Below are 26,177 nucleotides of genomic sequence, written 5' to 3'. Positions count from 1 at the left end.
TAACAAAAGACGTAACCAGAAGAAATCCAAAAGACAGAAAGATAGATATGTTGGAACTCACGAGTCATCTTCATCGTCTTTGGTCTGCCAGCTGTTCCCAAAGTCATTACTATTTCCTGCCACAGTGCCATCTGGTTTAGTGAAGTCATTGTCTGGGTTCCCATCATAGTCACCACAAAGGCCACACATTTGGTCATAGTAGGAGCTGGTAGGACAAAGTCAAGGTAGGATATGTAGGATTAAAATAAGACAAGCTTAAGAATATTTGCAATGTTTAATAAGGTGTTGCTTGGCCTTTTATTGTAATTCTAGAAACAAATGAAGAGAATGCAAAGATCCCTGATACAATAAACCAGGGCATCGTTAGTATATATTAAAAGTTGCATAAGTCCACAATATGCACACAAATGGACTGCTTTGTTTTCACAACATACATAAAACAACTGGTGATGTTCAGCAGTTTAGATCGTTATCTATCAGAGTTTCTTCAGATCGTTAGGTTATGGTTGCATCAGAGGAAAGTGGTCATCAAAAAAAGAATGATGGAGCAATGGAGACAGTGGTCAGGTGTATTGTATGAATGTGTGAAGCAAATAAAAAGAAGTTCTACAATATCAAAATAGTTCAAACCAATATTTATACTAACCTGGGAACTGAGATCTGGGCATAATGGTTTCCATCCCAACGCACCCTCAGGCCAAAGGATGTTTGAAGCGTGATGAACTGACCAGCAAGACTAATAGACATGAGAGGAGAGGGGGAGTGGGGCAGAGCCACCCGTACTCCGTTCACCTGATTCAGTGATGAAGAAAAAGATGTTAAGAACATAAGAATATAAAGATGTTAAAACAGACTGTGTAAACGTCTAATTGGTGGACAGGTCAGGGAGTATAAAAGTACAAAGAGTGTGCAATGTGCAGTATATCAGGCAAAAACAGACTTTGTATAGTTTTAACAAGCAAGACAGACATTGCTTTATGCCTATCACACTGTGTTATCTTTGGCATAGATTCAACTGACAAAATGGGAAAAATCTGTTTTGTTTTTTTTACATGTTGTTAGTAACAAAGTAACTAAAGATATAATTTGAGTTCTTTGCTAAAATGTCAGTTATGTGTAGACATAAGACATCCATGGTGATGATACAAATACTGTGTGGGATGTCTGCTGGCACACATTTTACTTAAAGATGGGAAATACAAGAGATAGTAATTCATTCACATACTGACCAGTGTTCTACTGCTCTTCATCAGGGTCACAGTAATTCCATCCACTGTCACATATAGCTTCCTCAGGTATGACACTCCTGCAACTCCTCTCTCTTCATTCTTTGCCTCCACAGAGAACCAAGGGCCTGCACAGGGAAGACCACGACAATCAGGAATATTGTGTGTTTATATTAAAGGTGAACATTGGCATTAACATACAAACCACCACTGACATTCAGTGTCTTCTCTTTGCAGCAAACGTGAATGAAAACAATATATGTCATGCTTTGCGATGAAAATAATAAATGAGTAAATTTAGCTCATTTAAACTTTCATTTGTGCGTGTGGTGTGGCAAGACTAGAACAGGTGCAATGAAACCCAAACATCTTAATGAATAAATGTCTCAAAATAGTGTGTACCTGTGCTGTTCCTACAGCTTCTGGCCAGTGTGTAAGTACAGGTTCCCATGAAGCTGTAGTACTTCTTGTCAAAGGTGTTGTAGTGTGGATCCCCAGAAACTACACAATCCTGAAAACCTGAGAGAGGGAAAAACATCAGGAACATCAGACTGAAACACAGATGAAGCCACTGTAGAACAATCACCTAATAACAGTGCAGTTCACTGCTGCTTTGGAATTGTACTGGCATTAAAATAGATGCAAGGAATATATCCTTTCCTGACTAGACAAAAATTTTCTGCAACTCTGTGATTTTGTATTATAAAGAAATGCATGTAACACGTGTTGTTATAGACAAACTGTACAGAAGAGAGCAAAAGAAACATAACAGCAACACACACATAAATATTTCACTGTTATTGAAAGTAAAAGACACCTCTGGGTTTGTGCTTCTCTATCTTCCATTACTCAATCTAATTATGTATATTAGAGCAGGGATAGAAAATGCTAGTTTGAGAACTTTGACAAAGTCTACAGCATCACGTCAAACACAGTTGCAAAACTTTTCAGGTTGGCAGTCCAACCCATGAGATCTGGAAACCTACTTAGAATATAATGGCTACAGCTTTGCTGTGTTTTTTTAGGTGTGAACATTACAAACATACTCGTAGGATAGCAGCCCAGCTCTCCATCCTGAAGTTTACATTCATGCATTGGGGGGCATTCAGAGGCTTCACAGGTAATTCCAGCTGCACCACACCAACATTTTCGCTTGCAGTCTTCCTCAAAAAACTCCTCTCCAGGCTGACAAACAGACAACAAAATTGACAATTAAGCATAGCAGGCACAGATGATTCTTTGTAGATCCTTTTATGCATGTATGTATGAAAATGTTGTTTTAGAGAGGACATAAAGAGACTGCAAGTGACCTGACTTGAAATACAAAGGACCAAATGATTCACTGCCGGCCTATCAGACCCACTTCACCATACCTCATAATACTGGCCGTTCGTGTGGTTGCAGCCACACATGTTCTCCTTAACGCACTTGCCAGCACTCAGGACATAGCTGGGATCACACACACAGGACTCAGAGCAGGGACCAGAGCAGGAGGGGGGTTTTCCAAAGCATGTTTCCTGACAAGGATCTGCACAAGGTTCGTAGTGGCTGTTTGGGGGACAGCTCAGTGCTAAGCAGACCACAAGAGGTTGAAGTTAGTGATAGGAAACAAAAGTATGTGCTGGTTAAAATATAAAATGACAGCTTTTCACAAGAAAAGAGATACGTCTTTGGCATTTCCAGCTGTGTTGTCTTCCGTGTAACTAGATTGTTTGAGTTTGGTGGTAACCCAGTCTCCTGCAGCCTCTTGGCATATGTTGTCTGCCCAACTAGGTATGCTAAAGCAGCACTCCCTCAGTTAACTTTAGTGAGTAGGAAGCCCGTATGAAGTACTCTTCCACAAGTCAAAACTGACCAAAAACTCTCTTGTGTTATTATCTCCCAACTACTCAGCCAAGCTGATTTTTACCTAATGATATACCTAAAGATATTTTACTACTAAATTAAATCATTTGTCCTTCCAATACTCACGGCAGAAGGTTTCATTCCTCCATGGTCCAAGGTTGACCCCACGATCTTGGCATTCATTGACATAGGCTTCAATGGCTTCACACAAAATGGGCTTGGCACCATCCAGCTCACACAAGTCAAAGACACAGTCCCTGAAGTAATTCTGAGAACAAACAATCACTTTGTTACAATGCTTTATATTGTGTGACCATCTAAAACCATATATTCAAATTATTCCACTATTACTAATATCACATTTTCACCCTGAACGCACACACACATACACAAATACAACAAGCTCAGAATAAGGACTGGTTCCACATTTGTTCATTATATGTGCACTATCCTCTACATGAACATACATTGGGGTTGACTTTGGGATGGCACACAGCAAAAGGTCCATTTTTGTCCAGCAGAATGCCACAATATCCAGAGCTTTCATACAGTTCCTGTTCTTCTTCATTGCACCCAGGGATCGTAGTGTTGGGTTTCTCATTACATCTGTCAAGACAGACCATCATCTTAAGAACATTTGTCTTTTGTCAATGGTAAATGTTTCTTTACACTTGCATCTCTGCAATACTCACTCTGGATTCATGTTCCAACTGTGTCCAAAGTCATTGGCATTTTCAGCTAAGCTTCCATCCGGTTTGCGGAAGTCATCTTTGGTATCTCCATCATAGTTGCCACACAGGCCACACAGCTTGTTCTGATAGCTGCAGATTGCAGAAAATGATTGTGTTAGAGTCTTATGCAAGAAAGACTAACAAGTAAGCCAGAACTACAACGTGTTTTAATTGCAGCCAAGTTTCTTTTCAGCAGTAGACTAAACCCCACACATTAGTAAGACTAAAAGATCAGACATGTACATTTGATGTGTTTGATAGCATCAGCATAGAATCAACTAGTCAGGAAATTAGAAGTTTTGTGTGATTTTATCTTGAAATTTTGAGGGAGCTGTTTGTGTTGCCCCTGCTAAATTGTTTAAATAAAATATCCTAGCTGTGTCATTAATCTCTGCCTTTATCACCTTACTACTCCTTACAGATAAAGGAGTCATGTTCAGTATATGAAAATGTGTTATAGTGTCATGGTCCGTGGTCCTGTGTCTGAGGAATGCGTGACGCTCGGGTAGCCACACCCCCGGGCTATCACCGGCACATCTGTTCTCCATCACGGTGACTACACGGAGATCTACTGAACCCGGCACTGATGGAAGGCTCCACGCCAGTCCGTTAGTCCCCCCACAGTGGTAACTAGACTTCCATGAAAGCGTGCATTCCCTTCTGGTTGGAACTGTGTTTAATCTGCCTACTTGTGTCCAGGTTTCGACTCGGCGTCTGCCACCTGCCTGTCCTCCGGCTCAACTGGTTCACTCGGTGCATCATCTGGCCCATTCGCTATTTCCACGGACTTTCTGCTCACGGACTGCCACACTTCCCTCCCGAGCTCCCACAGTCCCGTTCCATCGTAAGCCCCCTACTCTAACTCAGTCCTGATGTGTTTTCCCTACTTTCCGGCTCCCTAGTAATCATCTCCCCTTTCTATTCCAGCCTCCCATGGTCCCGATCCTGGCTTCCTCGTGTCATTATTCCCCGGGTTTTTAGTTTCTTGTTTTGCTCTCTAGTTTTCCCGGGTCGCCTTTCGTTATTTCAATAAAGTGTCTTTTCTGTTAGCGCGGAGTCTGCATCTGGATCCTTCTGTGCATGCGCGCCGCGGCGCATGACATATAGTTTTAGTTGTATCAGTATGGATGTAGATTTCTGGACTGGTGAACTTGTGATTAAAACACCACTTTATAAGGAAACCATGAATTTGGTCTTCACTCACTCTTCGATTACTTTGATGTCCATGAAGGCGTTTCCATCATAGCGAACCGTCACACCAAAGTTCATGGAGACAGTGTAGTGTTTTCCTGACTTGAACACAGAAATACCAGGGGCCGGGGACAGTGGCAGATTGACATTGGTCCCATTAACCTGTATGGGGAAATAGGCGCAGTACATCAAATCTGGTCAATTATTAGCCAACATTTTCATTTTCGAATTACCCATGTCACAACATTACTAACCGTAACTAAAAAGAAACGTTCCCTCATCATGCCAATGATGGCTGAGCAACAGATTATGACATAAAAAAAAAAGAAGAACAACATAATAATTGATTATTTTCAACTTGATTCCACTCTAACCCATTTCAATAACAATTGGCACATGGGCACATTTATAGCTGTGTTACATTAACGCAACAAAATCACAACCGGTCCTTGAATTGTTTGTTTGGGTCTGGGTGTAGTTGGCCCAGGAGTTCTTGGTTTGGGTGTAGTTGTTTTTGGTGATGTGGTATGGAAGCCTTTCTGGATCTTATTATATGTTTGTTTTCTTTACATCAACTCCACCGTTGCCAGTCCCAAACCGGTGGACGCTGTCAAAAGCCTTCTAGTTCAAAGTTGTTTGGTGAAGTTGGTTCAGGACCAGCTGGCCTTTGACCCGCATGCTCCTGCAGAGCAGCATAAGAGGGCCACGGCCGCATACTAAGACCTTGTCGGACAGGTCAAATGCAGCTGCCGGTGTGACAAGTGAGAGTGGATCGAAACCAAAGGCATGGAAGCCCAAGAAGCAGCCGAACGATACCTGAACCTTATGTCGCATTGTACGAGATCTAACTGGGGCTCGCGGTGGCTGCTGCGTCCAAATCCAAGAGAAAAATGGACGAGTCCCGCTCACCCTAGCTGAGCAAGACCAACGTTGAGTCAAACACACGCCGAAGTCAAGAAAGCGATCCGATTCCTCAAGAGTGGAAAGGCTGCTGGCCTGGACGAGATCCTCCCTGAAATGCTCAATTACAGTCATCATCATCAAACTTCGGAAGGAAGGTGATTTGGGCGACTGTAACAACTGGCAGGGCATCACATTGCTGTTGGTACCCGGGAAAGTGTTTTTCCTCATTCTTTTGAGTTTGCTACGATGTGCAGTGGGAGAACGACTGGGAGAAGAGCAGACTGGCTTTCGGAGTGGCCAGTCCTGAGTCAACCAAATATTCACCCTCCGCATGATCATTGAACAAACATCGTAATACCAAAAGAAGATTTCTATTAATTTCATCGACTTTGAGACGGCTTTTGACAGCGTCCACCGGCTGACTCTAAGGGCTATCTAACTTCAATATGAAGTCCCCCAGCAAGTTTGTAGATGCCTTTTGTGGTCTCTACTCCAACTCCTGCTGCTGCGTCCGGAGAGACGATTTCTCAATGGATTTCTTCAAGATTAATACTGGCATCAGACAAGGATGCGACTTCAGAGTAGGGAAGGCGGCCGAAGTCTTCCGATGTTTCCAGTTCTACTCAATTTAATTCAATTTTATTTATATAGTGCCAAATCACAACAACAGTCACCTCAAGGTGCTTTATATTTGAAGGTAGACCCTATAATAATGCATACAGAGAACAAACCCAACAATCATATGACCCCCCTATGAGCAAGCACTTTGGCGACAAAGGCGACTTTTAACAGGAAGAAACCTGCGGCAGAACCAGGCTCAGGGAGGGGCGGCCATCTGCTGCGACTGGTTGGGGTGAGAGAAGGACCTATCTCTAACCTATTTGGAACTCGACGTCCCTGAATGTTAGGATCGAGATCAGACTATTGAACTATTGTCATTCCGATGGCACTGGTAGCTAGCGAAACCTGGCTAGCGAAACCAGGTAGCTAGCAAAACCTGGCTAGCTACCAGTGCTAGCCAGGTTTCGCTAGCTAGCACTGGTAGCTAGCGAAACCAGTGCCAGTTGAGTGATCAACAAATGTGATCACTCAACTCCTGAACATGTGCAAAGTGGTAAGTGTAAGTGCAAGTTTCTTTCCATGGTCAATTGCAGTGGTTTTCAGAAGTGTTCCTGAGCATGTGCAGTGATTTGTACCACAGAATGATGTTTGTTTGTAATGCAGTAGTGCCTGATAACGTGATAGCGTGATTTGTTTTCCTTCCTTCTCTTATTTCTTACCTGCACAGTGCCACCTTTGAGAATGGAGATCTTTATCATCTGTGCGTATACATGTACGGCATTCACATAGGAGATGGTCGGCCTGTTATACCGGTTTTCATTGTCAGTATGGACCTCAAAGTAGGGCACAGTTGTGTCATTGCATGGACTAGACATCAGATAGCTGCAGTTGCCCATGAAGTCATATTTGCGTTTGTCAAAGCTGGTGTAGTGTGGATCGCCAGATGCAACGCACGTGGATGTACCTAAAGAAAATAACAAGAGATAAATGGTATATTGGCATTTTGATACGAATGTAATGTATTGATGTAATCAAGAATTTAAGGCAGATTTTTCCGTGAAGGTTCTCAGCCATCCAGGTCATCGTAGTCTAAGAACCTTGGAAAGAAAAGTGTCTGGACTTTTCTTTAAGACATTTCACCTCTTCAGCTTCTTCAGTTCTAAGAGCAACTGGTGGACAGTCACAGACTTTTAAGCCCTATTGGGAGTGTCCCTAAGAGGATGCCAATGTCCACATTTTGGACAGAGAAGACAGATGGTTTGAAAGAGGAATAAAATAAGCCATTTGTCCACTGTGAATGACCATCTTTCAACAGAGGGACAGGTTTACGACACCGACTGTCTGCCATCTATAATGCAGTTTTGAGATCCTTCCCAGACGCCTTAACACCCATTCACATACTGGGTCATTTCACCTCAGTAAGTCACATGATAGGTTGAGGCTAGGTCTCACAATGGATTCACCCGAAACCTGTGCTGATTGTGACCCACACCTGTTTTCTAACCGTGGCTCATGTGATAATGGAGAGGAACATTAGGGGGTCCACGGCCCCCTTAGGTCCACTCCCAATTAGGGATGGGTTCTGACATAAACGGTATGACATAAACACTTGACCCCTGTTTCAATTCAGGGGGTCAGTGTTGACATTGTGGAGGACTATAAATATCTTGGAGTACACATTGACAATAAACTGGACTGGGCTGCAAACACCACAGCACTTTACAGGAAGGGCCAGAGTCGTCTCTATTTTTTGAGGCGACTGAGGTCCTTCAACATCTGCCAGAAAATGCTGAGGATTTTCTATGAGTCTGTTGTGGCCAGTGCGATCCTCTATGCTGTTGCATGCTGGGGGAGCAGGCTGAGGGTCGCAGATGCCAACAGACTTAATAAACTAATCCGTAAGGCCAGCAATGTTGTGGGGATGGAGCTGGACTCCCTCAAGGTGGTGTCGGAGAGGCGGATGCTGTCCAAGATAAAGACAATGTTGGATAACACCTCCCACCCACTCCATGACATGCTGGTCAGTCACAGGAGCACGTTCAGTGAGAGACTGAGATTACCAAAAAGCACCACTGAACGACACAGGAAATCTTTCCTGCCTGTGGCCATCTCCCTGTACAACGCATCCACTTAACACACTGTTTGCTGCTACAACTACACATGTTTCTTTTCCAACTATTTATTTATGAGTGACTTATGTATGTATGTATGTATATATATGTATATATTGTACTATTCTTAGTTAGTGTATTGTCTGTCTTGTCTTAATGTTGGTTTAAAATGGAGCACTGTAACAAAAAATAATTTCCCCCAGGGATCAATAAAGTATTCTGATTCTGATTCTGATTCTGATAACCAGACCGAAAAGCAGCGCACATTTCGGTGCTTTATTTCGGTGCTTTTTTTTCCTGAGCTGTGATACACTTTAGATTCTAGCCAATCATTTTACGTTTCCGAGGATGCCCAAGGCGAAGCGGTCAAAAGTCTGGCTGTACTTCACAGCAAAAGATGCAAACTCAGCAGCCTGCAACAAGTGCTTTGAGGTGATACTGTGCAAAGGAGGTAACACCTTGAATCTGATGAAACACTTGGCGATGCATAGCGTTTTTTTAAAAGCTGAGAAATGCACTGTATTTGATAGCTTGCTGCAAGACCTCGCACCAAGCACATTTACTGTGGATGTGGTGCCTGTTATTGACCCGGAGTTAGCAACATCCCCGAAGAGGAGAGTCCTGGCCCTAGCCCTGCCAGTGTAGCAAAAATGATGATGGTGGCGGCAGCAGCCATTCTTCTCTGGGTGAGTAGCTTACTGTTGTTCGTATGTAATTCACGTTGAGTAGGCTAACCACATTATTAAATTAATGCACATAAGGTGAACTAGCAAACACTGTCGGTGTTACATGCGGCCGTCTTCTTGTTTGATGGCAGATACTCCCTTCATGTTGTATCAACAGAAAAGGCTAACTTGGTTATCATTTTGCAGAAAAAAAGAGACTGCAAAAAATAAAAACATGAGAGGTTTTTGGACAAAGATTTTGTTCTCCATTCTTTAAGCACTGGTTCGAGCACCGTTTAAGCACCGGCACCGTTTCAGAAGTACTGGTTTGGCACCGGTATCGGATAAAACCTAAATGATACCCATCCCTAATCAGGACGCTACAACACAGAGCGAACACCATCCCCACAGACACAGCGGCCAGGGAGGCAGAAGAACATCACATCAAGAAGGCCCTGAGTAAATGTGATTATCCCAGCTGGACTTTTGTCAAAGCTGGTAAGGCGCCAAAAGAAAGCTCCAGCCGATCCAGGAGAGAAGGACAACGGCTGCCTATGTTAGGATGCCTGGGTCGTTGACCCAAGGTTTTGAGTTTATTATATTATTTATCATTTCTAGTCTTTGTTTTCTTTGTTAGAGTTCTGTCTTATGGTTTATGTCTCTGTGTAAACCTTAGTTGCTGTCTCCCCTGCCTGCTATATCCCCGTGTCCAGTCAGTGTCTGTGTCTGCCCTGGTTCCACGTCTCTGTTCCCTCTGTAGTGCTTGCCTATGAGTCTGTGTCTGTAAGTTCAGTCTGTGTTATGTTTCCTGTGTTACTTTGAAAGTCCATGTAAATGCATCTGGTTGTGCTTCCTTTGTCTCGTTAGGCCTGGTTTTCCTCAGCTGTGTTTCCCTCCTATTACCCATTCCCTGATTCCTCCCTCCGTGTATTTAAGCCCTGTGTTTCTCTGTGTCCGCGTTGCGATCTACCCTTATCTAGCTGCGTTTTCTATCTGTGTAAGTGTATTTTGTATTCCTAGTTTTGTTACCCTTTTCAGTTTACGTTCCGCCTCTGAGTGTCTGCACATTGCGTCCTCCTACTACCACCTAAAGAAAAGCCACCTAAAGAAAGCTCCAGGAGAGAAGGACAACCGCTGACTATATAGTGACCTATAGCTATCCCGTACATGTCAGGAGTATGTCAGGAGTATCGAAGCAGTTGAGATGCATTTTTTCTAAACACCGGGTCTCTGTGGCTTTTAAACCCCAAAACACGCTGCGCCAAAAATGGGTCCACCCCAAGGATCGGGTCCCCCGACACAAACAGAGTACCATAGTGTACGCTGTTAAGTGCCAGTAGGATTGTCAGGATTTATACATCAGGGAAACCAAACAACCTCTGGCTACAACACAGAAGAGCCACCTCGTCAGGCCAGGACTCTGCAGTCTATTTACACCTACAGGCCAGTGACACTCTTTCAATGATGAGGATGTAACATCCTGGACAGGGAGGAACGTGAAAATTTACGTGAAAAGGGAAAGACCATCTCTGAATCGAGGAGGGGGCCTAAGGGTACATCTGTCACCATCTTACAATGCTGTGATTGCAGCCATTCCCCAACTCTCTGTGAATGGGACTCATGGTTATTGATCAGTGGTTGTTGATCAATGGTCATGAGAATTTGCATAAGATCAAGGAACTAACTGTGAAGGTTCTCAGTCATCCAGGTCATCGTAGTCTAAGGAGCTTGGAAAGAAAAGCATCTGGACTTCTTTAAGTTGCTTACAGACATTTCACCTCTCATCTGAGAAGCTTCTTTCAGACCCAGCAACACACTCAGACCAAAACTGGTTCATCCTAAAGACAAAACTCCTAAACACAAACTTAACAATGTGGTGTATGCTGTACAGTGTAGCGAGGAATGCCCAGACCTCTACATTGGAGAGACCAAACAGCCACTTCACAAACGTATGGCACAACATAGAAAAGCCACCTCCACAGGACAAGACTCGGCTGTCCAACTGCGTCTAAAGGACAAAGGTCACTCTTTCGAGGATGCCAATGTTCACATTTTGGACAGAGAAGACAGATGGTTTGAAAGAGGAATAAAATAAGCCATTTGTCCACTGTGAGCGACCATCTTTGAACAGAAGCGGTGGTTTACGACACCAACTGTCTGCCATCTATAATCCAGTTTTGTTTTTCCTTCCCAGACGCCTCAACGCCCACTCACATCCTGGGCCATCTGACATGCGATTATTTAGAGGATCATTAGGGGTTCTTTGGCCCTCTCAGTGGGGTTACTCCCACAGGGTTTAAATCTGGGACTCTCCACCATTTGACGCTATAACTGAAGAAGCTTCTCAGATGAGAGGTGAAATGTCTTCAAGCAACTTAAAGAAGTCCAGATGCTTTTTCTTTCCAGGCTCCTTAGATTAAGGAACTGACCTCCCAGCCCATTGTTCCTTCTGCGGGCTGGTTTCAGTCATTATGCAAATGTACTGTTTATGAGATTGGAGAAACCTGCAGTCAGCTGAGACTGAAGAAGTCACTTGGATGAGTGACAAAACATTTCTCCCACAAAAACGCTACGTCCAGATGAACAGAATCAACCTCTGGAGTATTATATCAACAATCTTTGAACAGTGGAGTGGTAGTTGTGGACGTGACTACTTTAAAATATTTTTCTCTTTAGATGTGACTAGACCATCCATTGCATATTCATCTATTAAAATTACACATTTTAAGATGCATGTTGTAGTTTCAAGACAAATTTTTTGTTGCCAAACATTATTACCTTTAGGATAACAGCCTGCTACACCATTAACTTCCCGACACTCTTCAGTGGGGTCACAGGAGTTATCAACACATTCCAAAGTGTAGTTCCCTGCACAGCGACACAGCTTTGAGCAGCCATCTCCAAATACGATCTCACCAGGCTGAAAAGAATTAACACAATCAAAACTAAGAAAGCGTGGTGTATAATTACATATTATTCAATTCATTCCATTTTTAGTTATTTAACAACAGTAGTCGCCTCTAGATTTATTTTATTTCTCACAACAGTCAGAAGGAAAAACTCCCTTTTGACAGGAAGAAATCCCTGCCAAACCAGGCACAGTGAGGAGTAGCCATCCGCTGTGACTGGTTGGAGTTGAGAAAAAGAGAAATAAAGGCAAATAAGAAAAAAGACACACTATGGAACACAGCCAGATAAGTAATGATGAGATGAAAAGTGTTTTATAAATAAACACAAAAAGTGAAAAGAGTTAAGCAAAGAAGAGACATTCAGTCTATCATACGAACGCCTTAGTAGCCTTGACCTATTGCAGTATAACTAACTATTTTAGGGTCACCTGCTTCTACCCTAAGTATGAGCTTTATCAAAAAATTGTAAGCATAATCCTAAAAGCAGAGAGTCAAATCTAAACTGAGGGCTGGTTTCACAGAAGAGGGACCTGAAATACAACTTATGCTTGCTATTTTGTTACTACAGTCGACCCCCGATTGTGGTTAGGGACCACAATCACTCTGGGAATACTTAAGAACGCCCTCTAAAAACGCTTATAACTGCCTGTTTTAATAGTTCAAACATGAAATCACCCTGATGAAAATAACTAATGAATATTTTAGATATGCTTTATCAAAAAATCCACAAATAGGCAAATTTTCTGCCAATAATTTAGAGTTACATTCCACAGAAAAATCAACAAATACTGAATAGGCAGAGGTTGACTGTATATCTGTGTTTACTGACCGGGAATTTATGTAGTATATGTAAATAGGACATCTGACCTCATAATAGTTATTCTCATCGTCTAAACAGCCACAACTCTCCAGTGGTATGCAACGCCGTCCCTTAAAAACAAAGCCTGGTTTGCAGAAGCAGCCACTGATACAGGAGCCGGAGCAATTGGTGGAGGGTTCCATACAGGTGGGTATACAAGCTGGACCGCACTCTATATACTCTGCGTTAGGAGGACAGGGGTCTGGATAGAAAGAATAAGATGGAAAATAAAAAGGAGCATGAATGAAAGAACTTCTGGACTTCTGGAATGAAGTATTAATGGAAATATCTGATAAAACAAGTCTTACTTGGTGGTTTAGATGTAGTTTGTTCAGGAGTTGGTGGTTTGGGTGTTGTTGTTTTAGGTGTAGTTTGTTCAGGAGTTGGTGGTTTGGGTGTTGTTGTTTTAGGTGTAGTTTGTTCAGGAGTTGGTGGTTTGGGTGTTGTTGTTTTAGGTGTAGTTGGAGCAGCAGTTGGTGGTTTGGGTGTTGTTGTTTTAGGTGTAGTTGGAGCAGCAGTTGGTGGTTTGGGTGTAACAGGCTGACCTATAAATGAAACAGATATAGTTTCTCATGTAAACACCGACACAACTGATCCATATTTCTGAAGGTTCTGAATGTGCAAGAAGGCAAATTAAACGTCTTGGGTTGATCTCTCACCTGTGCAGGTCATGATACAAACAGCATCGATAGCAATATCTGTCTGAGGCGTTTCTCCATAGGTACCCACAATTGCAAACTGAAATGCATATAAATGTGCATATGATGTGAAGCCTGTGCACACACAGGAATACACACATAAAGAGACTTGTGGTGTTCTACTATTTACCTTAATAGCATTATTTCCCAGAAAGCGGACGTTTGCCGGCTTCCAGCCTTGTCCCTGGTTCCCCGTTACAGTGAAGAGAGCAGGTCCGAGGGTTTCATCTGGTAAAGAGAAAAACAATTCAAAAAATGATTTTCCTCTTTTCTAGCTTTTGGTCAAACATTCTTCTATTATGATAGTGCACCCTTTTTTTCTTTTACCTGTGGTGATCGTGTGGACACTGATCTGCATAGTAGTACTAGTGCCATACAGGTAGTAATGGAAGGTAAGCTCGAGACATGCAGAGGAGGAGGGAGTTGTTAAAGGACTTGTGATCTGAGCACTGACTCCAGGTATAGCCTCGGAGGAATCCAACAACAGATAGGATCCAACTACATGTGTAAGGGTTAAAAGCATAATAATAACAATGCAAATGATATTACTACTACTAGTAGTAATAATTGTAAATTATTAGTAGAATTGTTATTATATTTCTGATTTATTGTCAGTACCACAATAGTGTCAGTTAGTGCTTAATCAGGCCAGAAAGCAGCGTTCTATGTTTTGCAAATATTGCAAGAGGAAAATAGAGCCAGTCTTGGTAAAACATTCACTTCCATTTAGACCTCACAAAGAAAAATCACTTACGACCAGGTTTTGAAAAGTCACCATCAGGTCCAGTGCCTTCAGTTTCAGTTCCTCCTGTCCACTGACTGAAGCCAAACATATTGGGATCCTCAGTTTGAGTTGTCCATCCACAGAGGTCATCGGAAGTGTCAAAATCACAGCCAAAAATACAAGCTGTGAACAAAACATTTATATATCAGCTCAAAATGTGATTGTGTGTGTGTGTGTGTGTGTGTGTGTGTGTGTGTGTGTGTGTGTGTGTGTGTGTGTGTGTGTGTGTGAACTCACAGGGACATGCTCCTTCAGTGATGACGATGTTGTCCAAAGCTGAATCACAAGAAGAAGATAAGCCTCTCTGAGCCTCAAAGACGATCTGTAGACATGCAAAGAAAATATCACCCTACACAAAAAAAGCTAGAGATTTATATACATAATATACACAGTAACTTAAAGAAAGAGTTTTTCTTCAATAAAGCCTTGATTTCCATCTAAGCGGTAGGAGCAGAAACAAACTGGGGGGGTGTAAAAGACTTAAGGGTTTATTTTCTTTTATTCCAGATACCCAAGTAATCCAATTCAATTCAATTCAGTTTATTTATACAGCGCCAAATCACAACAACAGTCGCCTCAAGGCGCTTTTATATTGTAAGGCTACAATAATACATTCAGAGAAAAACCCAACAATCATATGACCCCTATGAGCAAGCACTTTTGGTGACAGTGGGAAGGAAAAACTCCCTTTTAACCTCCGGCAGAACCAGGCTCAGGGAGGGGCGGGGCCATCTGCACCATTTGCTAGTAATTTTAATTAATTTATAATAAATAACAATCATATTTTAACAGTAATTTTTAAAGCTATAGTCAGTTTATCTAAACATCATTTTCTGATCAAAATGACAATTGCTCTGATGCTTTTAGAGATGGAAGGAAACATTTGCAAGTGAGATTAGTTGCCCAATAAAAGTCTGGCGGGCAAGTGAACAAAAAGTTTTCATGTCAGCTCAACCTCAACATAAACAGTACAAGTGTCAGTGATGAATAACTTTGTGTGCTTCATCAGTTTTTCAGCACATTGATGTTTGGGCCCTGAAAATATTTTTACAGCTAACTTTTAGGAAGCAGAAAATCATGTCTACACGTGACAAAGTGGACGAGTTGGCCAAACAATAAAATGTGAAAGATGATAAGAATCATTCCACTCCTCCAGAAATAGACACACAGAGAAAGCCGCCGCTGTGTGTCATTCCAGCAGCATTCTGCCGTTACACTTTAATGTACTCATAAGGATGTGTTTCAAAAATAAAGAAACTGAGACAGTAAAAACTGGTTACAGGACATGTCTTTGACATGTGGTAGTGGCTGGACTCTTAAATATTTGAAGCTTTTTCATTTAGTCATGAAAACAAAACGTTTTTAAGGATTTGGCCTCTTATGAACAAGAGAAGAAAGAGGTGAGAGATGAGAAGTGTGACAGACAGAAGAGGCACCAAAGGATTCTTAGAAAAGGTGAAGAAGTATCAGACTAATGAGACACAAAGGTATCATAGTTCAGACCATAAAGCTACGACCTTAGTCCTGCATGTAAGTACTTTGATTTCATGTTGTTAAATACTGCGATGTAACCGACACACATACATGACCAGAAGTGTCTGCTAGAACACACTGTGTGTGTTATATATTGATTTTACATAATAACCTGCAAACAATCTTTAATTATTGAGTTTCCTGACTCGTTTCAAATTCCTCCTCCTGAGCTTTCACTTCACCAAAAGTGAAGCGTATAACAGACAGTGTGGTTCTGAACAGCACTGGGTAAGCTGTTACATGATAAGCACTGTGCAAAAAATGTAAGAAACAGCACAGCTGTTACTTTAACCCTTTAAAGCCTGAATCATGAAATCATCGCCAGAAAATTGTAATTCTTTGAAAATAGTGTTTATTTAACCTCCTTTTGTTTAAGTTTTTAAAAAATAAATCACATTTCAATTTCTGTATATGACATTTAATTTGTATTTGCTTATCTGTTTTTTTTAATTGCTAAAAAAGGTATTGTGCAATTTATTTAGGTTTTTCAGGGGGAAAATTCACACTGATGATGTGGAAGTGCCAAAAACTGTATGTATCAAATATGATACACTAGACGTTAAGCAACTCCTTCAGAATACTGTTGAGGGTGTGACAGTCCGAAACTTTATGAACATGTTTTAAAGAGCAGAGCGTTATCATGGGCCTCAGCACATATCTGTCTGTTCTTGTCTCGTTCAGCATTTTGAATGGTTGTTTTACAGCTGTTGTTGCAATTACAAAGACATAAAAGCAGCTGTAAAATAATCTTTACGTGTGTTGACTATTATTACCTTTGACTATCTGTTTTGTAATGCTAAATATTGCTTATTGCGTGTATTCATTTGGCATGTAGAAAAATTGTTCTCAATTATCAGCGACAAAATGAAACTTTAAATTAGTTCCTTAATAAAATTAGAGGATAATAATACAGAAGGATTTCTATATTTGCAAAGCTGTTTAAAGCAGCTTCCTTCACCTTATTAATGTCACTTACTAATGTCTGATGAGAGTTTAGTGTCTGAATGACTTCACTTCATAGCTAAAGTCCCAAGCTCCTGTTGCTACTGTTGATGCTGTTTAAAGTTGTTAAAGTGATCTGGTAACACTCACGGTAATGCTCTGGCTGCTCGCTTTCAATACGGTAACAGAGCCGTTCAACCAGTTTGGACTCTGGATTCCAGTCCTCTTCCACACCTCTGCCTCACTACTGGGTAATTTTGCCAGAATTCTCAAATTATTGGTATTGTCAATCCCGTACATGTAGTAGTTGAACTGAACACAGATCTCAGAGGCTGATGAGGTGATGGGGGGGCTCAGCAAGCGAGCTTTCTGTCCATTAGACACATTGTCCCCCTCGTGATAGATGTAGTATCCCTCTGCAGAAAGAAGGACACAGACGAAACATGTTTATTTGTTTACACCCTCGAACTCTTAATTAATCCCATTCAGTACAATCACGACAATAGTACGGAATAAACGTGTTTTTAATAAAGCATGCAAACCTCCATCAGGGTAGTCTCCACTGGGACCAGTGCCAGGTGTGGGAGTTGGACCTCTGTGCCGGGTCCAGTCACTGCTGTCTGTGTTATCCTGGATGAAATCGCAGAATGGGCCACTGTCTTGGTTAAAGTCGCATGAAGTCACCACTACGGCTGTAGAAACACATTACAGACGGAACACAAGGCCAAACATGTTCATGAAGAATTCTCTATGATAGAGTAGTTCAAGTGTTTAAATGCAAACAAGCATCTGTTTATTAGTGTCAGGTTTCAAGCTATGCCTAATCGTTACTGACAGTTAACATCCCAGTAACAGACATTAAACTGATTCTACAATGAGAGACAACTGTTTATTTTTCTGTACGTTTAGGCCGGACATTATTATCATTACTTAAGATAAGGAGCTGTAAAGAGTTAAGGTTCAAATCCAACACAGGGACTGTGTTGGATACAGCGTTGCAGTAATGTCACATCTCTGTGATAGTATGTTACCCATAAGTGCACTTTATATGTCTTGAACATGTCGTAGATGATAAAAAAAACCAACATACCATCTTCTGTCTGCTCATTCTGCGCACTGCAAACAAGAGAAAGATGCAGGTTAGAGTCTGGTTAAAACTGCGCAGGACATTGAAAAGAAGAAAAAAGACTCTCCAAGGAACACATTGATGGTGGAAGACAGGCCAAAGTGCATAAAGTAAATGTGCTTCAAACAGAATTCTCTGTGTCTCTGTTATTCATGTGGTGGCTTACATCATTAGAGTTAATTAATTAAGTGCAACTACTGCGATACAATTCGCCAAATTACAAAAAACACATGAGCACATGAACATGGATGGGCCGTGACAGTCATTTGTGAAGTAGGAAACTCGTCGTTTTGTCCATTTAAGAAGCACTTTACTCATTCCATATTCCAAAGAAGGCCTAGTTATCCAAAGAAACTGAAAGTCAAGTTAAAGGTAGAAATAAATAACTAAATAAATTCCCAATTCTTAACAAAAAAAAAGGTCTAATAATGACATATATTTGTGATTTAAGCCTTACATTTTTATACATAAGAGTCATAGTGGCATAGTGCTTTTCTAGGCTTACTGATCACTTAAAGCAATTATTAAAGAAGGCAGCTATTGAGAACAACCAGAAAAGAAACGACGCGTTCCTGCTCGATAAAGTCATAACTTATTAGAAGGATCCAGCTATATGAATAATTAGCAACTTAACTGATTATATAGTTGTTATGCATTAAGAACTCACCTGTACTGTAACTGTCCTGCTCTGGAATCACACATCCAGAATAAGAAAATTAAAAACTTTAATATTTCCATGGCTAACTTTGAGATACCAGTGCAAGAAGACAGAGACACAGAGTACAGGACTTTTTATAGGCTGGGGATGAGTCAGGGGCATGCTGGGTGGAAACCAGGATGGATAAATTGAGTAGGTGGTGTGGATGCTGAACTGCTGTATATTGTGTATCAAAATGAGTAAATGAGTAACTGTGAATGATAGGGAGAGGGTGTGGTCCCGTTAGGCGTGACTGGATACGTGTGTGCATGTGTGCCTTTTGACCTCAGGAGTTCACGAGCAGGGTGGGGATGTTCCTCAAACATCATATTATAAAAAAGAACTTAAGAAATTATCAAGCTTATTGTGTAATAAACATGAAACTTTGATCAGAGGGACACACCTTTTTAGCTTGTAATGTATATTGACAGTGATTCTAGGAAGGCCACTTGCGTTCACATATTTGTTCTTCTTTACCACCAACTTACGGATGGACCGTTAACACGATGTGGACCGACTACTGCATGGACTCTCAACCAGTAAGCTTCAAGGAATCATGTTGTGAGGACAGCTCATACTGCAGCAAATACGAAACCTCACATCAGCATTTCCTATTCCTTTTCTTTATCTGATATACCTACATTTTATATCTGTGCATCAGCATGAACAGTACACACTACTTCTACATTCAGGTATCTTAGAAATGTTTCACACCAGAAAAACTAGAACGACCCTGTCTCAGAGTGACACTGAAAAACTAGTTCATGCATGTATTATCATCATATCTTAAAGAACTCTTAAAGAAACAAAAGAGCACTTCTCTCTCAGATTTCAGAATTACTTGTTGCTCCTCAGGTATTTAAAAGTAGATAAGGAAGCAAAACCTTCAGTTTTCAGACGCCTTCTGTGAAACAAGCTCCCAGCTTTTCTTCTTTGGCGGACACACTTTTTCTCCTCTCCCTTATCTTCCCTGCTTACATTCTCTCACAGTCTGTTCTCTAAAACCTAAAAGAGGAATTATGGATTGCAATTGACACCCCTTTCTCAACGAGAAGTTTGGGCTGGGGTGAGCCTGAGTGCTACCTATTCGGAACCATGGTAACAGGGTTCTGGCTGATCGGAGCTGGCTTGGCCCTGACTTATCGAAGAATTAAGGAAGCGGAACCGGCTGTTCAAACCCCCACAAGGCTGCCCGCTGGGATTGAAACGATGGGAGAGGCGTGAGTTTCTCAAAATGGGCTCATTGAGCGCAGCACGGATAAGATCTTGGAGAGGCTACGGCTGCTGTGAATACTCAGAATAAGACCTCTGACTGCAGACTGGATACATCTCGGAAGGGCTCGCTCGGAATAACATCTCTGGGCGCAAAATTGGATGACATCTCGGGGAGGCACACTGCCGTGAGTTCTCAGAAATCGGCTCCTTGAGCACAAGAAATGACAACATCACAGAACGCAAGTATGGCGAAGCTCGCGGCTCTCCAACGGGAGATTGAGAGACCAGTGTTGGACTGTAGAACTGCTTTGAAATTCATATGAGCTGTTCGCACTAAAGTAAAAAATACCATCACTTATGCGGATACCCTCTCGGCGCCAGCTGCAAGACCGGAGCTGAACATCAACACCCTGATAACGACTGTGTTGAGTCTGTTCCTTCCCATTCCATGCAAGGCCACCTGGGTTGGCTGGAAGACTGTTTACTTAGCCTGGCAGGGCGAAGGACACTGTCTCAGCTGAACTATGGACACGCACACACATACATATACTGATACTGATAAGCACTCACTGACGCATCACCCTCCCTACCCCGGATCCAACGCCACCTCCAACGCTTACCTCCCCTCTGATGTGGACATCGGGTCAGTTGGAGGCGCAGTCGAAGATTGCAGCGGCCCCAGATCAGATGTACACACTGGAACTCTTTCCCATGTTGCTGTCTGTGTTTATTGTGCTATGGTGTGTTGATACCTGTGCATTCCTCTATTATCCTTCAGTGTTACACATTTCAATGTTTTTTTCCTCGCTACCTAGCCTGACCCGTCTCCCCAATGTGATGTTTGTGTATTGTATGTATGGTCGGCAAGGTCTGTCATCTCGGTTGTGGGTAAAAGACCTGCAACTGACAAATAAAGGCTCTCATCTCATCATCATCTCATCTCAGTTCAGATTTGAAGACAGACACTCTTTCTGCTTTCACAATTAAGCTCATTAAGTTTTTGCAAAGGTTTTTAGGTAGCGGTAGTGGCCCTTCACTTTAAAAGCTCTAGAAAAACAGTCCTTTGGCATGATTGCATAAATAAGTCTCGAAGTTCTGCTGGTTTTAGTTATGGAAAATTGAATCCCATGCTCCACTTAAAATTATTAAGAGTGGACACAACATTAGATGACAACCTAAATGACATTTCTGATATGAAGAATCATCTAATCATCTTTTTTGAGAATTTGTGTGGTATCATATCAGAGATCTGAGAGTAGGGAAAAACCAAAGAGAAATTTGTAATAAAACACGTATAAAATAAAATATGATGGCCACACCCAGAAACAATCAACTTAGCAATGACTTTATCTCAACAATTCAGAATACTAGCTCTCATATTTCATGTCAATGACAAGAATTGGACAGAAGAGATTAAACAATAAAGATACAGGACGATGCACAAAATGATACAGGAGCTTGAATGTCATCGTAGATGCAGCTGATTCTCTCTCATATTACTGCACTATGTTAATGTCCAGAACATTATCTTTATCTTTTCTTATATCTTGGTCCCCGGACTACTTCCTTGTTTCCTTAGTTCTAAACCCATAAGAACCCAAGGTGATACAGGTGTCACTGTCCTTTTACACACGGAAGAAAGTTCCTGTTAAAGTTTCAACAGGGACTCTCCCATCGTTTTCCTGACAGTGAAAATGGGTTTGGGCTTTTATGACCCACATAGACAAAACATTTTCCTGATATTTCTTGAATAAATTATGAAATAAGATAAATTAAATGAGGCAAATAGCAAACATGCTCAGCAGCAACATTATAATAATAATTCCGAATTAGGTATAAAATGTTAAAATTGAGGTAACATCCTTGTTTTAAACTGATTCAGCTCTGACTTGAGTTTCCTGCTGGTTTGATGAATGCAGAGCTATCACACTATGCCCTAAAAAGTGTTACATAAGTTTTCTACCTTGCAGTGAATCTTACAAGTAAAGCATTGCATCCATTGTACTGGACAGCATATAAACCTAATTTAATAATAGCTCTGTACGTCGTTTTCAAATGAGATCTTTTTAAAATCAACGGACAAGCTTCTATGTTTACTTGTGAACGCATCATATAGAAAAATAACCTTTAAACACAGATGATCTGTGGATGGTGGCTTAGCTTGAATCATTAAAATATAAAATCATCAACATGAATCAGCTATGGGTGTGCATGAAAGTTCTAGTCCAATAAAGATACTGAGACGTGAGTGAAGTCCTTCAAAGTAAGGACCTTTGTGTTGGTTGCCATTGTGACCATAGTGTGTTTCTCAGGGGTGTGGTTTAAAATCACACACTGCAACCAGAAGTTAAATTTTTTTACACCAAGTAAGAACCAAGTGTTTCACATGAGCTCTGGGTGCTGTGGTAGTGAGTCGCCTGAATGCAGAAATATTCTGTTCTAAAGTAGCTGTGCCCTTTCTGTGGAGCGTGATCTATATGCTTCTTTGGTTAGGTGGTTATTCTAAATAAGCTGTAAGTGTAGATGTGACAATGAATAATTGCCTGTCGGTCTTAAACAAGTGACAAGTTTTAGATACTATACTGCTCAAAAGATTAAAGCAACACTTTGTAATGACAGTATGGCATCAAGTCAGTTCAAGTTCTGGGTTCTTGGTCTGGTCAGTGAAGTAGCAGACAGGGTTGTTAATCAGTTTCAGCTGCTTATGTGTAAATGAAATTAACAACACATACAGTAGGGTAGCAACAATGAAACACTTTTCCTTTGACATGTGGATGGAGTACAAAGTGCTCTATATGAGGCCTTTAAGATAAGATGGGGCTATTCAAGACCTCGTGTGTGAGAAGAACGATTTTAAATTTGGTTCTGGATTTAACAGGAAGCCAACAAAGGGAAGCCAATACAGGAGAAATCTACTCTCTCTTTCTAGTCCCTGTCAGGACTCTTGCTGCAGCATTTTGGATTAACTGAAGGCTTTTCAGGGAGTTTTTAGTACAGCCTGTTACAGTTTCCCCCAATTGTTTACACACAATTACTTGTACTTCAGACACAATGACTACAACATGTAACTGATCCACCAACCCCCAGAACCAATCCTGCTAAACTACAAGCACAAGTCCTGCTTTACACTCAAATTGCAGTTTTAAAAAACTTTTTTCAAAACACTACACAGAATTTTTTTTAAATCTGTGGTTTGAAGGACATATTCTAGTCAATAACAACTCCTCGATTCCTCTCAATGTTACTGGAAGACAAGTATCTGGTTTCATACCACATTTCTGAGATATAAGATAAGATAAAGTTAAGCTTTCACATTTTTAAGGCACATCTACGGCAGAGTACAATAACCTCAGTTTTAACTCAATTTGGAAGGAGAAAATCCTTCTTCTTCTGTCAGTTTGAGCCAGCCCACCGTCTGGTGACATCATCCAGTTAGTAAGGTGGGCAGTTTTAGTGTCGGACGAGCGGTGTTAGTCCGGTGGGGATGCACTGATTCCTGTGGGATGTGATGTGTGCGTGAATGATAAAAAATCACACACACACCCGTGTGATTACAGCCACAGGAACTGAGCTTTGAGAATAAAGTGCCTCAAACCAAACCTCAAGCTCCTTCTTCTATACTCTGGGACAACTTGGCCTTAAGTGGTGTTCTGGCCAACACACCGGGGTGACCATAGTGCTAAAGAGTGAATCAGTGCCACAACCGTGTCTATTCCTGACATCTCCATTATAAGTGATACTGCCTCAATCAGAAACATAACTAGTGAGGGTGGGCACATCTTTTTTTTTTCTTTTCCAGAATTCTGAGATTAAAGTCAGAATTCTGAGATTAATGTGTGATACTAAAGTCTTCTGACATTTTTCTCAGAATTCTGGAAAAGGAAAAACAAAACACATGCCCACTTTTTTCCCACTTATTCGACTTATACGACTTACTCACTTATCAAAACAATACCCACCATGTAGTGGCTTAGCTGCGATGGCCGAGTGGTTAAGGCGTTGGACTTGAAATCCAATGGGATCTTCCCGCGCAGGTTCGAACCCTGCTCGCAGCGTGTGCTTTCCTTTCACTACTTTTATTCATAGAAAAATGTAAATTTACTGACTCTATTCTTGGAATCTAAAGATGGTTATCTATGAAATAAAAATATTACGCTATCTAAAACGAAAAAAGACTATGAGCCCATTTGAGTCATTGATTAAATGTCAGTCCGATAGTCTATGTTATACGGATATTAAAAGTACTTCACAATTATTCTAACAATTGGCAGTAAATTATGTGTTTCCATAAAAAGGCACCGCTGGGATTCGAACCCAGGATCTCCTGTTTACTAGACAGGCGCTTTAACCAACTAAGCCACGGCGCCACCTACTCCGCAGCCGTGCTATTTTTGCGTTAAAGATGTAGACTTACCCGGAAAATTTTTAAAACGAAACTTTGTGAAGACCGGCCGGACCCAAACATGTGTCAATCCTTAATATAGCGCTGAGTCAAGAGGAACTCTAGTAAACATGAGGAGGACTTATGATAAAGACGTATTCAAACTGAGCCAGGGATGTACGGAGATGGGGCGCTAACCTGGTCACCGACTTCTGGAGAGAGCTAACTAGAACTTGAATTCGCTGAAGATCGGCTTTAAATGAGTTTTCAACCATTAGTTAGGATACATGGAAGAAAATGGATGGAAGGGCTATACACGCCTGATATGAAAAGAAAATATTTATTTAAAAGTTGTCTATATTAGTCACAATATCATAATGAAATGTATTACAAGTTAATATAAACTTAATATATTGTTATTTAGTAGCATCGGGGAGAAACAGCAAGTAATCAAGTGGGGCACTGCAGGCAGCCATGCGAGAGCTGCACCCCGATGCGGTCGAGCCCTGCTGAGCACCTTCTAAGCCCACTAGGTGGCAATGGAGGATAACAATTGACCAAAATGTCACACTGATGCATATCGTGTGTGGAACTGCAAAGTAAATTTTCATTAAGATTGATAATTATACCTATTTGCATATTTTCTTTTCCCACTAGGTGGCACTCTAACTACTGCTGACAAATAGCATATCAATCTGTTCGGGGTGGGACTGTCACCATGCCTGTCAAGCTTGATAGAGGCTAGTCAATGAGCTACAGCATTTCATGCTTCATGGTGAATGATCGAAACTCGGCATGCTGTCATGACCACGCCGTTTCACGAAACCCCAAAAGCTTCTCAGTTTAGCATAATCAAGGTCTTTAGATTCAATATTCAAAGCGTTTATTCTCATATGTACAAGAAGAAAAAGCATTTCTCTTTGCTGCCACACACAAATGCCGGATAGGTTAAGGGTTGACAGAAAGAAAACAAAATGCAAAGGAGCCATGAGCTTAATATGCAAGATGACCTGATGTGCAAAAATCACTGTTAAGATTCGTGCTCTAATAACAGCTACAGAAGTGGAAAGCTGCACATTAGAGGAGTATGCTAAGATTCATGAGTTTTTGAGCTTTCCAAGCCCCTCTAAAGCTACTTCCTGCTCCCTGGTAACTCGGCATGCCTTTCAGTGAAATCTCACAATTTTCACAATGAAGCGTCTGATATGTACCCACACTAGATTTCAGGTGGATGGGATCAACATGTGAGGAGCAGTGCATTAAAAATCCAAACGTGACATTTCCAGTTGCCACTAGGTGGCACTTTAACTTTTGCTAACAACGGCCATATCAGTGTTATCGCGTTGATTAGACAAGGACAAGATTAGACAAGGTCTCTTTGAGTACAGCAATTTTGTGCTTGATGGTAAAACATGTCGCCAGTGTCACACCCTTTGACAAAGACTGCTGGTTTACTTGTGGCTCAAAGGGTATTTAAAAGTTGAATGGAAGTTCTATTAGGAAATTTAACAAAACCTGGAAATCATTTCTTTTACTGGTTGTCACCATTACTGTACTTCCTGAGACTGAAGTGAACTGAGTGAGGCTACGTTATAAAGCTTTTGTTTTGTTCTCTTTTGGGGGTTTTTTCCTTTCGTTTTGTTGTTGGTGGGTTTTTTCTTTTTTTGTTATGCTTGTTATGTGTATGGGTCTTGAGGTATTTTTTATGTGCAGAGACTGGATCTCTGCGGTGTCTTGTCTAGGGTGGACCTGGAAGGGGGAGAATTTGGGAGGGTGTAATGGACATACAATTGTTCTGAA

At 41.3% G+C, this 26,177-nt stretch overlaps 1 protein-coding gene and 2 non-coding genes across 3 annotated transcripts in view; 1 reads left to right on the top strand and 2 right to left on the bottom strand.

The window, feature by feature from the left end:
* The window catches only part of zanl (zonadhesin, like), a 556,892-nt gene extending 538,068 nt beyond the window's left edge, over positions 1-18,824 (bottom strand). Inside the window, exons 1-23 of the mRNA XM_085255099.1 lie at positions 18,752-18,824; positions 18,049-18,074; positions 17,501-17,650; positions 17,109-17,374; positions 14,721-14,805; positions 14,454-14,606; positions 14,027-14,197; positions 13,830-13,927; positions 13,661-13,739; positions 13,310-13,546; positions 13,010-13,203; positions 12,012-12,153; positions 7,177-7,421; positions 5,007-5,155; positions 3,764-3,892; positions 3,539-3,677; positions 3,198-3,339; positions 2,600-2,796; positions 2,273-2,411; positions 1,629-1,745; positions 1,230-1,354; positions 647-792; positions 62-205 (exon numbers count right to left, since the gene is read on the bottom strand). Of these exons, the coding sequence (XP_085111225.1) occupies positions 62-205; positions 647-792; positions 1,230-1,354; positions 1,629-1,745; positions 2,273-2,411; positions 2,600-2,796; positions 3,198-3,339; positions 3,539-3,677; positions 3,764-3,892; positions 5,007-5,155; positions 7,177-7,421; positions 12,012-12,153; positions 13,010-13,203; positions 13,310-13,546; positions 13,661-13,739; positions 13,830-13,927; positions 14,027-14,197; positions 14,454-14,606; positions 14,721-14,805; positions 17,109-17,374; positions 17,501-17,650; positions 18,049-18,074; positions 18,752-18,822 (3,344 nt within the window). The 5' untranslated portion in view covers positions 18,823-18,824. The remainder of the gene's footprint in view (positions 1-61; positions 206-646; positions 793-1,229; positions 1,355-1,628; positions 1,746-2,272; positions 2,412-2,599; positions 2,797-3,197; positions 3,340-3,538; positions 3,678-3,763; positions 3,893-5,006; positions 5,156-7,176; positions 7,422-12,011; positions 12,154-13,009; positions 13,204-13,309; positions 13,547-13,660; positions 13,740-13,829; positions 13,928-14,026; positions 14,198-14,453; positions 14,607-14,720; positions 14,806-17,108; positions 17,375-17,500; positions 17,651-18,048; positions 18,075-18,751) is intronic.
* Positions 18,825-23,969: 5,145 nt separating this feature from the next.
* trnas-uga (transfer RNA serine (anticodon UGA)) lies at positions 23,970-24,051 on the top strand. Its single transcript has one exon. It is a non-coding gene; the product is annotated as a tRNA-Ser (tRNA).
* Positions 24,052-24,289: 238 nt separating this feature from the next.
* On the bottom strand, positions 24,290-24,363 carry trnat-agu (transfer RNA threonine (anticodon AGU)). The gene has a single exon. It is a non-coding gene; the product is annotated as a tRNA-Thr (tRNA).
* Positions 24,364-26,177: the final 1,814 nt, after the last annotated feature.

This window comes from Mchenga conophoros, linkage group LG3 (assembly GCF_057382185.1).
Source record: "Mchenga conophoros isolate Kocher_MC1m ecotype Shallow Benthic linkage group LG3, M_conophoros_male_GT1.1, whole genome shotgun sequence".
NCBI classification, from domain to species: domain Eukaryota; kingdom Metazoa; phylum Chordata; class Actinopteri; order Cichliformes; family Cichlidae; genus Mchenga; species Mchenga conophoros.
Note: the sequence above shows the minus strand (reverse complement) of the source record. Positions and strands in the feature narration are given on the sequence as shown.